Source organism: Eurytemora carolleeae, unplaced genomic scaffold (assembly GCF_000591075.1).
Source record: "Eurytemora carolleeae unplaced genomic scaffold, Eaff_2.0 scaffold36, whole genome shotgun sequence".
Taxonomy (NCBI): domain Eukaryota; kingdom Metazoa; phylum Arthropoda; class Copepoda; order Calanoida; family Temoridae; genus Eurytemora; species Eurytemora carolleeae.
The window spans coordinates 470,034-484,438 of record NW_019396086.1 but is presented as its reverse complement, the minus strand read 5'-3'; the positions used below and the strand labels follow the sequence as shown (position 1 = coordinate 484,438).

The 14,405-nt window shown below is 32.5% G+C and overlaps 1 protein-coding gene across 1 annotated transcript in view; it reads left to right on the top strand.

The window, feature by feature from the left end:
• LOC111718297 (Down syndrome cell adhesion molecule-like protein 1) overlaps positions 1 to 14,405 on the top strand; it is a 51,668-nt gene that overhangs the window by 11,979 nt on the left and 25,284 nt on the right. Inside the window, exons 7-13 of the mRNA XM_023493844.1 lie at positions 1,586 to 1,684; positions 3,382 to 3,450; positions 5,563 to 5,687; positions 9,360 to 9,504; positions 10,343 to 10,494; positions 10,685 to 10,795; positions 12,360 to 12,428. Of these exons, the coding sequence (XP_023349612.1) occupies positions 1,586 to 1,684; positions 3,382 to 3,450; positions 5,563 to 5,687; positions 9,360 to 9,504; positions 10,343 to 10,494; positions 10,685 to 10,795; positions 12,360 to 12,428 (770 nt within the window). The remainder of the gene's footprint in view (positions 1 to 1,585; positions 1,685 to 3,381; positions 3,451 to 5,562; positions 5,688 to 9,359; positions 9,505 to 10,342; positions 10,495 to 10,684; positions 10,796 to 12,359; positions 12,429 to 14,405) is intronic.

Genomic DNA, 14,405 nt, shown 5'->3' with positions numbered 1-14,405 from the left:
TCCCCTCCCCCCTTCCGAGTCCCCCTTCTTGTTGAACCTCCTAATTTATCGACTAATTAGTTTTTATATTTCTAATTCTCGTTCTATCAAACACTTAATTTAATTTGCTACAGTATTCTCCTTTCGGGAAAGTTTCTGGGTTTTATTCCTTTGAGAACAAAGATCTTTCCAAGGTTGTGTTTCTCCGAGAGCAAACATCTTTCTAGGGTTGTATTTCTCCGAGAGCAAATATCTTTCCAGGTTTATTTCACAAGGGAGAAAATTCTTCCCAGGGTTTATTTCCCCGAGAGCAAATATCTTTCCAGGGTTTATTCTAAGAAAGCAAATATTTTCCCAGGGTTTATTTCCCCGAGAGCAAATATATTCCCAGGGTTTATTCTCTGAGAGCAAATATCTTCCCAGAGTTTATTTCCACGCGAGAGAAAATATCTTCCCAGGGTTTATTTCCCCGAGAGCAAATATATTCCCAGGGTTTATTCTCCGAGAGCAAATATCTTCCCAGAGTTTATTTCCACGCGAGAGAAAATATCTTCCCAGGGTTTATTTCCCCGAGAGCAAATATCTTCCCAGGGTTTATTCCCCGAGAGCAAATATCTTCCCAGGGTTTATTCCCCGAGAGCAAATATCTTCACGGGGTTTATTTCCCCCAAAAGCAAATATCTTTCCAGGATTTTATTCCTCAGGATGTAAAGAACTTCTAGAAGAGCATTACTCCGAGACTAAATACTTTCCAGTGTTGTATTTCTCCGAGAGTAAAGATCTTTCCGTGGTTGTATTCCTCTATAATAAGAGTTAATATATAAAGACTTATACTGTTAACCGTGTTATTCTTTTGAAAGGAGACATGCAGAAAAATCTTTTTAAAAATTTCTAATAAAATCTGGAAAACACTGCTACAAGAGATATGTTTATAATATTATATAAATATTTGTCTAACTGGATAATATGTTTATTGTTAAACAAACCAAATAAATGTTCGGTTATTATAAATTCATTAGTTGAACTAACCGTAACTTTGCAACCTGATGGTGTAAAACTTTAATATTTAATAGTTTGAAATATCTAAGGTCTACAACATCGGTATACAAAGATATAGTGATTAGACAATCAGAGTCTGTGGCAAAGACTCAAATCCTTTGAATTACCAAAACGATTCAGGAAGGATTTGAATCGGTGCTTCAAATTTGAACCGGCGGTAGGCAATTTAGCGACCCTCAAGTTCATTAAATTCGGTCCTGGGTCGTCGATCCACTTTTATAATATCCTAGCTCTGGAACGCAGCTTTGCCTGTAGATATTTCACCATAAAAGTCGACCCACTCAAATAAGAATTTAAAAACTTCGCTAAAAACAATCCCGTGGTTCACCAGAGTTCCCCCATTCAAAATTTGAGGCAAATCGGTCATATGGTTCCTAAGTTATGATCGGACATACAAACACACAGATATTACTACTTCATATAAATATATATATTTATATATATCAGTTGAAACGCAACAATCTTCTTATAACATTTTATTCATATTATATATATATATTATATATTCATGTTTATACATATGTAGATTAACATTATTTTTTTCCAGGTTTGATATTCTGGTGGTTCCTGAGCTAGAGGTAGTTCTGTCTCCGACCCAGCAGAGAGCTAGAAAAGGAGATAATATCACACTAACCTGTTCTACTAGGAAATTCCAACTCAGAGATTAGAATTATCTATTTATTTTGTGAAGAATAATTATCTTATTTCCTGAAAACTTTCCCAGAATTAACAACAAGGATTATCACTCAGAGAACTTGAATAACTCAGGATTTAACGGGGCTATAAAACTGTTTTTTTTTTCAAATTCAGAACAGTAAATTGAGTTTAAAAACGTTTGATAACAGTCGCATAATATTCTTGATAAATGCACCTCAATACAGCCGCATAATATTCTTGATAAGTGCACCTCAATACAGCCGCATAATATTCTTTATAAGTGCACCTCAATACAGCCGCATAATATTATTGAATAGTTCACCTCAGTACAGCCGCATAATATTCTTGATAAGTGATACAGCCGCATAATATTCTTGATAAGTGCACCTCAATACAGCCGCATAATATTATTGAATAGTTCACCTCAGTTCAGACGCATAATATTCTTGATAAGTGATACAGCCGCATAATATTCTTGATAAGTGCACCTCAATAAATACAACACCTAAAGATCTTGGAAGTACGAAAGTAAAGAAATAAACTAACCTCTCAGAAGAACTGTTAAAACTTCTGAACCCAAGCTTCGGAACAAAGAATTTATTTTTCCAAAGTAACCTTAAAGCGACCAAGCTCTTTAGTAATGTCTTAAAAACTTCTCAGTATATTGTTAAAAACTCTGAAGCATATCCTTTAAAACTCCAGAGTTTTTACTTGAAAACTCTGGAGTGTATCCATTAAAAATCCGGAATATATTCTTGAAAACTCCAGAGTATATCCTTGAAAACTCCAGATTATATCCTTGAAAACTCCAGAGTATATGCTTGAAAACTCCAGAATATATCCCTGAGTATATACTTGAAAACTCTGGAGTATATCCTTGAAATCTTCAGAATATATCCTTGAAAACTCCAGAGTATATCCTTGAAAACTTCAGAGTATATCCTTGAAAACTTCAGAGTATATACTTGAAAACTCCAGATTATATCCTTGAAAACTCCAAAGTATATACTTGAAAACTCTGGAGTATATACTCGAATACTCTGGAGTGTATCCTTGAAAACTCCAAAGTATATCCTTGAAAACTCCAGAGTATATACTTGAAAAATCCAGAATATATCCTTGAAAACTCCAGAGTATATACTTGAAAACTCTGGAGTATATCCATTAAAAATCCGGAATATATTCTTGAAAACTCCAGCGTATATCCTTGAAAACTCCAGAGTATATCCTTGAAAATCAAATGAAAATCTTGAGAAATATGAAATGAGTATTTAGTGATATCCTGACCAGTGTTTTCCCCTGCTAAGTAAAGAATCCCTTTAAAACTGAAGATATTTAAAGAGAAACTACCTGCTAGGGTGTAAACCTGACTATAAAGAGAAAATATTGGCAATTAATCTGAGAACCTAATTTATATTTAATACAAGTTTAACGGATTTATCCTCCAAGATAAAGAAAACATTTTTTCTTCAACTGTAAGTTTTCAAGATTAAAAAGAGTTGCAAAGAAAACTTTTAAAATTTTATTGATGAACAAAATGTTTAAAATATTTTTCTTCAAAAATCTCAAATGTTCAATATCTATTTTAACGGGGTTTACGCCTAACAGCAGACTAATTTAAGGGAAAAAGGGAAACCTAAAGATGTCTCAGCCTAACAAAAAATCGTATTATCATGTTCGAATTAGAGGAAAGATTGAATCGGTTTCCTGGTTCCGGAATGGATATCGGATACAATTAAACAACCAACGATACAGGTGAAATATATATTCAATTGAATACTGGATATTGGATACTCTGTATACAGGATATTGGATACTGGATATTGGATTCTTTATACTGGATACTGTATACTGGATACAAGATATTGGATACTTTATACTAGAAACTGAATACTAGATACTGAATTCTGGATATTGGATACTTTATACTGGATACTAGATACAGGATACTGATTACTGAATACTGGATGCTGAATACCGGATACAGGAATCAGAATGATGGATACATGATACAGAATACAGAATACTAAATACAGGATAAGGGATACTGTTTACGTTAATCTGTATAATAGATATGGATACTGAATTTTGGATACTGTATATTGAATAATAGATACTGGATACTAGACACTAGATACTGGATACTAGATACTGGATACTAGATACTGGATACTGGATACTAGATACTGGATACTAGACACTAGATGCTGGATACTATATACTGGATACTGGACACTAGATACTGGATACTAGATACTGGATACTAGATACTGGATACTAGGTAATGGATACTAGATACTGGATACTGGATACTAGATACTGTATACTAGATACTGGATTCTAGATACTGGATACTAGATACTAGATACTGGATACTAGATACTGGATACTGGATACTAGATACTGGATACTAGATACTGGATACTAGATACTGGATACTAGATACTGGATACTAGATACTAGATACTAGATACTAGATACTAGATACTAGATACTAGATACTAGATACTAGATACTAGATACTAGATACTGGATACTAGATACTGGATACTGGATACTAAGTACTGGATACTAGATACTGGATACTAGATACTGGATACTAGATACTAGATACTGGATACTAGATACTAGATACTAGATACTAGTTACTGGATACTAAATATTGGACACTAGATACTGGATACTTGATACTGGATATTGGATAACGGGACATGGCAGAAAAAGTTTTTGCATTTAATCGAAAGTCGCTCAAAAACTGGTTTACAGATATCTTGGGTCTATTTTTATTGCGAGGGTTACTGTTTGTCTCAGTATCTGCTAAGTATCTGCTGAATCGACTTGTATTATTTTAATCTTTATTTTACTTTATATCTACATTGATAAACAGAAAACTCAGAAGTTGGAATACGACTTTATAGCAATATTGACATATTGACAAAGCAAATAGTTTTACTTGCCAATTCTTAAATCACAAATTAAGTGAAATGGGTCTATTTACATTGCACAATTGCCGTATCCCAAAGATGGAGGAATTAGAAAAAAGATAAGATTATAATCTTGTCAAGTATAATAGATATAAATACTTAAATCTGAATTTGTAACATATACGTAATAGCTAAATCTGAATTTGTAGAAAATATATTTTGATATTTGAACCTGAATTTGTAGAAAACATTTTGATATCTAAACCTGAATTTGTAGAATATATTTTGATATCTAAACCTGAATTTGTAGAATATATTATGATATCTAAACCTGAATTTGAAAAATGTGCGGAAGTAGGATGAAACTGAACAAAGGCTTGAGTCGGATGAATAAATGGATTGTGGATCAAGAGAAGATAGATTTCATGTCTACACACTAGAACACAAGTTTGATCTAAACTTAACGAAAAGATTCAGATTTTTTAAGTATTATCAAATACAAGCTGAAGGGCCCAGCGTTGCCCGTGGATAATTTTTTTTATTTTCGATTTTTTAGCCTATAACACCCCCCCGGCCACCCATGAGTGTCCACAAAAAAAATCAGACCAATCGATCCAGCCGTTTTGCTGGCTATACGCAACACATATATGTACGAATGTACGATTTGAATTATCAAATATTAATATCAAATCTCAAACAGAAAAAAAGCTTCTGTAATCAAAAAAACCAAGAATTTGAATTTTGTTTTCTTAACTTTTTTAAAAGTATAATTTCTTACGAACGTATTCAAATTTTTGATGACAAAAACAATTAGGTTTCTAGATGTTAGGGTCATTTCCTTACTATATATTACAACAATAGAAGTTCATATTTTTATTTTTAAATAATAAATAGTTTGCGGCATTTTCGCGTAGATAGATTTATTAATTGATTGATTGTGCAGGTACAGCACTGACCAAAGTATCCTAAACATCTTTAATCTGGAGGAAGACGAGGGAGGAATATATCAATGTTTTGTAAACACAGCAAACCAAACCAAACAATCAGCTGCTGTGGTTCTAATACAAGGTATTTTATAGTCATATTTACGCAATTAGGGACTTTACTGCAGATCTTAAAAATATTAATATTAAAAGTTCATAATAATAAGCATGTCCTGAAGATGGTTTAATAAACCGAAAATTTGGTTAAACGAGTTTTTGTTTCAACTGAAGCTGAGAGTTCAGATTTAGAAGAATTGTATAAAATATGATAGTAGGGATATCCTTGTTTTCTGTTCTAAAAATTAGATTTGACCTGAACTTCGGCGCTGTCGTCTTCAATAAATTGTTCACATGTAATTAAGTTAACATTCCCTTTAGTAGTTTTATACGTTTATGATTTACGATAAATAAGTTCTAAATTAATTACCCGGAAGATTAAGTACTGAGAACGGATTAACTCGATATTTCTAAAAATATTATTTTTGTAATTTACTATTCTTGTTTGCTCTAGATTGCTCTAGTTTGCTCTAGTTCTCTCTAGATTGCTCTTGTTTTCTCTAGATTTCTCTTGTTTGCTCTAGTTTTCTCTAGTTAGCTCTAGTTTTGCTTAGTTTGCTCTAGTTTGCTTTTTTGCTATATTTTGCTTTAGTTTGCTCTAGTTTGCTATGTTTTGCTCTAGTTTGCTCTAGATTGCTATAGTTTGCTCTAGTTTGCTCTAGTTTGCTCTAGTTTACTAAAGTTTGCTCTAGTTTGCTCTAGTTTGCTCTAGTTTTCTCTAGTTTTCTCTAGTTTGCTCTAGTTTGCTCTAGTTTTCTATAGTTTGCTCTAGTTTGCTCTAGTTTGCTTTAGTTTGCTCTAGATTGCTTTTTTGCTATATTTTGCTCTAGTTTGCTTTTTTGCTATATTTTGCTCTCGTTTGCTCTAGTTTGCTCTAGTTTGCTCTAGTTTGCTCTAGTTTGCTCTAATTTGCTCTAGTTTACTCTAGTTTACTCTAGTTTGCTCTAGTTTGCTCCAAATGTTGTTTAATTGTTTTAGAGGAAAGATCACAAACATTGATAATTCCAGGACGGACATTTTTGATTACTCCAGTTTTCTGTTTGTCCCTTTTTCAGCCTTGTTCAAGTTAACTTGTACAGATTCTGAAATATAAGCAAAAAGTTTGTTTTAATGAATATTCTAATTATTTCTCAATTGTATAAATACATAGAAATGAAACCTTATACTTGCCTTAAAAGTCCGATTCATTGAATTGAATTAACATTGATACAAATTACATTTAGTTTATTTTTGATTCAGATATGGCGAATATTAAAAATGTTTAATGCTAAATGTTTTTTTGGATAAAAAAGTACTTCTTTGTTTTCTATTTTTTATTCAATACATATTCAGAGATTCTTAAAACTTTTTTAAAAATTAAATGAAATTAAAAGTTTAAAATACTTTTGGAGATATAATTCCAAAACAAAATCTGCAATTTTTTCTTAAAGGGAGTGTTCGCGAAAAATGAAAGGGGGTATAGGCTTAATGCGATAAAAAAGCGCTTTTGATCGCTACTAATCTTACTTCTATCTGTTGCGTCTATAAAAAGAAAATTGATAAAGACGTCTCATACCGAAGACCGTAGCGCCCATACAAATTGAGGAAGTTGGAACATACGACTTAGACCGTAAATAAAATCAAATTAATATTAAACAAATCATTCAGATATTACAACCTATAGTCATCTATTATCTTTCGCCACATTTGTATATATTTAATATTTCATACTGGTCTTGATTTTGTTTTTTAAAATAATATTTAGCTTACAACTTGTTTTCGAACATTCTATTAAAAATTCTATATCTATAAAGCAGTAATCTATGTTCGTCTGTCTGTTTGGATGTCCAATTATAACTCTTAACCCCTTGACCAATTTGCCTCAAATTTTGATTGGGAAACTCGGTAGATCTACGGGAATGATATTAGCCTGGTTTAAGAATTCTAAAATGAGTGGGTTGACTCCAGGCAAAGCTGGTTTCCAAGGTAGTACAGGGTTTCCCAAAAAACATGGGAATTCAGTGACGAATTGGATATCGTCTTTGTTATGAATGATCATTGTAATACCAAATTTCAAAAGCCATGATATTATTATGTCTGCTAGAGTTTATTTTATGAAAAGGGTAAAACACTGCAAAGATGTGTCTATAATGTCTCCGCAAGATGAACAGTGAAGACGGACAAGTTTACTCTGTTTGTATACTGCAATTTTCTTGTTTTACTAAGTACAACCTTATGCAGTCAAAACATAAACATAGCAGACGAAACTCTTACAGATTACAGCTTTCTCAGTAGGTATCACTATACTAAACCAAAGAATTATTTAAAAAGACGATATCGAAATCGTCACTGTATTCCCATGTTTATTGGGACACCCTGTAGAATATAGCGACAGAAAATAAATGATTGTTAACACAAATTCCAAAATATAAGGAAGACGATTTTTCCGACTCAAATGCCGTAGCCATTTTCTCTAGATGTATGTGTACTCAAGATCCATTTCCGCCATGAAGCCCACATGTAACCCCCGCTTCTTCTCCCCCCCCCTTCTACAGATCCCAGCCCCGGCAGTCAGGTATAAACACTCAAGACATTCACAACTCCGTCTCAACCCTGGCTCCTTCATGATGATGATGCAGATACTCAGCGCAACGCACCTGTTGATCTGCCCCACCAACATGAAGCTCTACGTCACCCCCCATGACTCCTTCAGGCTGATGATGCAGATACTGAACTAACAGCAGGCGTGCTTTCACCTCTGATCTCCCTATTAACTTCTTGAGAAGCTTACTTAGGAAACTAAAACGGATCTGACCGAAGTTTCCGTTATCTCGAGTTGCATTGCCTTCGATCCATTGATAAGCCCTGTTGTCCCAGTTCCCGGATCTGCTCCACCAACATGAAGCTCTACAACACTTCCATGAAGCGCCATCTAATATCCAGCATTAATTTCTTTGTTAATTTCTAAATCAACCAATTTTAACTCCGCCTTAAATGCAAATATTTCAAAACACTCGTTTTTTAAATAAATGTTAGAAATATCCATTTTAGATCTCTTTATTTTATTATAGTGACTTTTAAAGTCAACAATGATATATTTCTTCGTATAATGTGTATACAAAAACTGTTTGTTTATAAAACAATAAACAATCAACATTTTCTCCATATTTGTTTTTACTTCAAATATATTGTATTTTCTATAAACTATTGAAGCCGTATATGAAATATTAAATATTCCAATAGTAATTTTAATAATTCCTAGATTAATAATGATGATAATTAATACTGTTTATTATATTTGTATAGTCTGTTTGTTTCTTTGTTTAAGGACGGATTAAGGCTAAATATATATATATGTATATGTATATGTTTATTAAAGGGAGTGTTCGTGAAAAAGTAGACGGGGGTATTGTCGAAATCAAAATGAAATTAGAAATCCATTTGACATCACCAAATTTCACATCCCTTGGATTGATTCATAAAGGAATTTAGTCTTTGCAATTGCCTCTGATTTTCCAATCCCCAATCTTTGCAACCCCATGGCGTAGACCTTAAACATTTCAAACTATGAATTCTGTTAGATCAAATAATCTAACTTTGAAAAATCAATAACCGACGCCATCAGGCTGCATAGATATATGGATTAGAAAATTTGAGTTTGTGGCAAAGTCTCAATTTTTGAATGAAAAAATAAAAATTAATTGAAAAGAAAAATATTTAGATTCTGCGCCTGAGATAGTTGAGAGGTTTACAGGTTCTACCTTGATCCCTGGTCAGTTCTTGTCTCTCAAGTGTGTCGGGAGAGGTCGTCCTCCTCCTAGGTTTATCTGGGAGCTAGACGGGTTCAAGATTCAACTAGGAGACAGGTATAGTACCATCTTGCATTGCTGTATTAAATATTTCTGTACTGCAGAATAAAGATAATTCATTTTTTAAATCTTACAAAGGACAAAACATTTAATGCAGAAGACGAAAATGTAGCCCATCTATTTTAAAATTCGATTAAACAATCTTTTGGTTAATTGCCTGAACCTTTTTTCTGAAAAGTGTCAAAGGAACTGATAACTTGCCTCAAGTTCAAATTTTCTAATTACTTATATCTTTGCAATATGATGACATAGATCTTTGATATTTTAAACAGTAACTTTTGACCTTTTAATATTCAAGTTTGAAATGTAAACGGTGAACGACATGAGTTTGTAAATATATATGTATTAGAAAATTAGAGTTTCAGGGATAATTAGTTCCTTTCTGTTACTGAAACGATTCTACAAAATTACCGTAGCTTGTTACTGACAATGAGTTTTCTTACTTTTATCCAAGGTAATAACGCAAGGAAAGTTGATTGCTGTTGCGTATTCTCTGCGTACACATTGAAACCAGTTCTGTCTGGGCGGTGTTCGTAAACAAGAATAGGTGCATCAGTGTTTGTCTAGTATCCAAGGAGGATAAAAGCATTTAATTTTGAACATTTTGATAATTCACATAATGACCAGAATATTTCATAGATTTTTTATGTGAAAAATGGATTCCATGTCAGGCTGTGACATCCGTCTTGTGTTTACTTTACAGCTAAGAGATAGTACACTGCAGTACTAAAAATGCGTACACATCTGACCTCTGAATTAAGTATCTTTGCTTTATCCAACATTACCATTACAATTACCTTAAAAAAATCAGGTTTTTATGTAATATATTTTTTAGATACAGACAGAGCCAGTACGTGACTTCAGCTGATGATGTGATGAGTCAGCTGAACCTTACTCATGTAACGGACCGGGACGGCGGCCTGTACAGCTGCAGAGCAGAGAATACAGCGGGGCAAACCTCGCATTCAGAACAGATTAGAGTTTTTGGTAATATTCAGAGGAATTATTAAAACTTTGTGATTCTTTGTAAAGAGTTTCAAATGAAATTAATGCTTTCTGAATATTTTGCTGTAAAATTTAGAAATTAAAAAATTTATATTTTTTAAATGCCAAGGATATTTTTTATGTTCAACTCTTTTTTGATAGCCAGTCCTTGATCGTGATCTTCCTTCTCTAGGTCCTCCGTATATTCGTGATGTTGGACCTGTGTCTGGGGTAGAAGGTTCCCAGCTGAGGGTTCAGTGTCCTGTATCAGGGTATCCAATTGATAAAATAACCTGGGAGAAAGGTAACATTTTGGCTCAATGTTTAGGAATACAATGTGACCCAAAAAAATAGACAATTGTAAGACTCAAGTTAATTATGATCTAAAAAAGCCCAATGAACATAAAAACAGCAATCGTATGCACAGACCCAATTCACTTCCAAAGCTGAATGTCAAGCTGGTTTTAAAAATGTTTGCTTTATAAAAACATAAAATGCACATGAGTCTGTTTATATCTTTATATTCCACAGTTTGTGTTCGCGTAGAACAATGAGATTTTTTATTTTTATTTCTTTCTGTATAGAGAGCATGAAATCAAAACATTTAATGAATTTGACAACGACTTTTAATTCCACTAAATTGTTGCTGTTAGTGTATTTAAATTAAAATTAAGAGGAAAATTTCTGAGATTCAAAAATCGTGGTAAAGTCAAATATTTCTGAGAAAAAAATGAGTTTAAATTTTGCCAAACTTGTTAAAAAAAATTAATTCAATTCATGCGTTTATACTCTCTAANCTCCGCTTCTCTCAAGTCCTATAAGCCTTCTTCATTATAAAACGGGTTCTGGAAAAGTTGAGGAATTAATAACTCTAATCCTATAATCCTATCATCAAGGAGCATTAGAACTTTTCTTTTTAGTCTAAAACCTTTCACACCGATTTCTTCTTCACAGTTAGTCATCTCCTTCAGAAATTGGGATTGTCTTGAACATGTTTAAATATTATCATTTCTAATTCTAATCAAATTCCAATCGCTGAAAAACTATTTTATTAAAGTCAAACAAACTTAACTGTAAGAAAGTAAGTCTTTGTCCTAAATCTTAGACATTTCAAACTTTGAATTTTATTAGTTCAAATTATCAAAGTTTGAAATTTGAAAGGTTTACATCATCAGGTTGCAAAGATATTGAGATTAAGAAATTTGAGTTTGTGGCAAAGACTTAATTTCTTTATTTACGGTGAATGAAAGTGTATGATTTTATAAATTTTAAACTAAAATTTAATTGGATTTGACAAATTTTCAAAGAGGTTCAGGTTCAGACAGTTACCCAAAAGATGGTTTAATCGATTTTTGATGTAAGTTGGTACCATCATTCTTGTACCCAAATTACCTTTACTTAAAAGTATTCCTTAAGTTAATTATTTGTATGCCACTATAAACTTTTTCAAATCGAATTGACTATTTAAAAAACTATTATTTTGGTTCGCAGTTCTATAAAGTTTTTGGACAGAAGGTGCAAGACTGAAAACTTTGTAATACGTCGTGCCCAATCAGTAATGTAATTTTATGAAATGTTTGTTGTACTCGTCTTAATTCAAGGCTATTTCTAGATCAGACAAACTTTTGAACAAATAAACCCAATTAAACCCAATAAATGATAAAGTTTACACAACAGTTTCATAAATTTCTTGCTGGAGATATTCAAAAATATTTCTTATAAAAATAAATGTTTATAGAAAAACAAAGATTTTTCCATCATTGAAAAATTAAGGTTTATAAGGTTTAAAAAAATGCACTGTTGTTAATCGTTAAATGTTAAAATATTTAATAATCATAATTTTTTAAAACTTTTCATTATTTGTTTAGATGGTGGTCCTGTGGTTTCTAGTTCAGCACTTCAAGTTTACAATAATGGAACAATGATATTCAGAGCAGGCATATTCAACATTAATCAAACCATTATAGAACAAACCAGGTTTAAAGGGACTGTTCAGGAGATTCATATATAGAAGTTGATTTTCTAAGATTTTCTAATGCCTAAATCGTTCACGGGTAGGTCTGTCGGTAAAACTGTCTGTTAAGACACGTTCACGGGTAGGCCTGTCGGTAAAACTATCTGTACAGACACGTTCACTGGTAGGCCTGTCGGTAAAACTGTCTGTACAGACATGTTCATGGGTAGGCCTGTCGGTAAAACTGTCTGTACAACAGCATTGAGTTTTGTCGGTCTAGTGTCTTCATTAGGAGATAATCTATATAATAAAGCTATTCGCTCATTTATTTGTATATTTTTATTTATGTTAGCTTTGGCTGGCCAAACGGCTTGACCAAAATGGCTGACATTTTTTGAGGGAAGACTTGAGTACCCCGGGGTTAACAAAAATAATTTTTTTTTTAAATTAAATTTTTTTTGAACTTCGAATTTTTTTTTGAACTTCGAATTTTTTTGAAGTGCTTCCAAAATTCCACGGGTAACGCCGGGCACTTCAGCTAATATAATAATAAACCGATTGGTTTAGATTTAGTTTAATTATTTTGGTCTTCAAAACTTAAATGTCTTGTAACCTATTGCTTAAGAATACACTTCATTGAAAGAGAAAACCTGAAAATACTTCTTTATTTAGTTTTTCCTTTTCTGTATACTGTCACACACAGTTAAGCAGCTTAACATCAGAGCACCCGCGGGGAACCATATTTTTACTTTTATCTTTACCTTAAATTCTTTTTTTTTTCTCTCATCACCACACTAATTTTTTCTTTTCCATATTTTTACTTTTATCTTTACCTTAAATTCTTATTTTTTTCTCTCATCATCTAAGTAAAATATGTACAGCAGAGACACATAAACATGTACAGCAGAGATACACAAACATGTACAACAGAGACACATAAACATGTACAGCAGAGACACACAAGCTTGTACAGCAGAGACACATAAACATGTACAGCAGAGACACACAAACATGTACACCAGAGACACACAAACATGTACAGGAGAGACACACAAACATGTACAGCAGAGACACACAAACATGTACAGCAGAGACACACAAACATGTACAGCAGAGACACATAAACATGTACAGCAGAGACACACAAACATGTACAGCAGGGACACACAAACATGTACAGCAGAGACACACAAACATGTACAGCAGAGACACACAAACATGTACAGCAGAGACACACAAACATGTACACCAGAGACACACAAACATGTACAGGAGAGACACACAAACATGTACAGCAGAGACACACAAACATGTACACAATGAAACGTTGTGAATTAAAAGTTTTTCTTTGTTTACGTCATTTCAAAAATACTTGTTAGGGTATTATTGATAAAAATTTGTCTTCATTTTATTGACATAATCGCCGACCAGTGTATAAAAACTCTGTTCCTTTTTATCCAAATCTTTTACCTTTCAAAAATCTAACTTTCTATTTAATGAAACATATCTCCAACTGAACAAAAATATCTACAACCTACATACATTTATGATAGATAATATGTATATTGTATATGTATACATTATGATAGATAATATATGTATATGTATATGTATACATTTATGATAGATAATATGTATATTGTACATGTATATATTATGATAGATAATATATGTATATGTATATGTATACATTTATGATAGATAATATATGTATATGTATATGTATACATTTATTATAGATAATATGTATATGTATACGTATATGTTTATGAATAAATGTTGTGAATATATGTATCTAGACATATCTCTTAATATTAGCCTTTCTTAAGCTTATTCTCATAACCCTTACAGTAATACATGGTCAGTTCCTCGGGATAATTTAATTCCCATCCTCTAATTTCCCCTCCCACTATATGGTAAGTTTTATAGCTTCTCTCTCTCCCCCCTCTCCTCCCTCTCA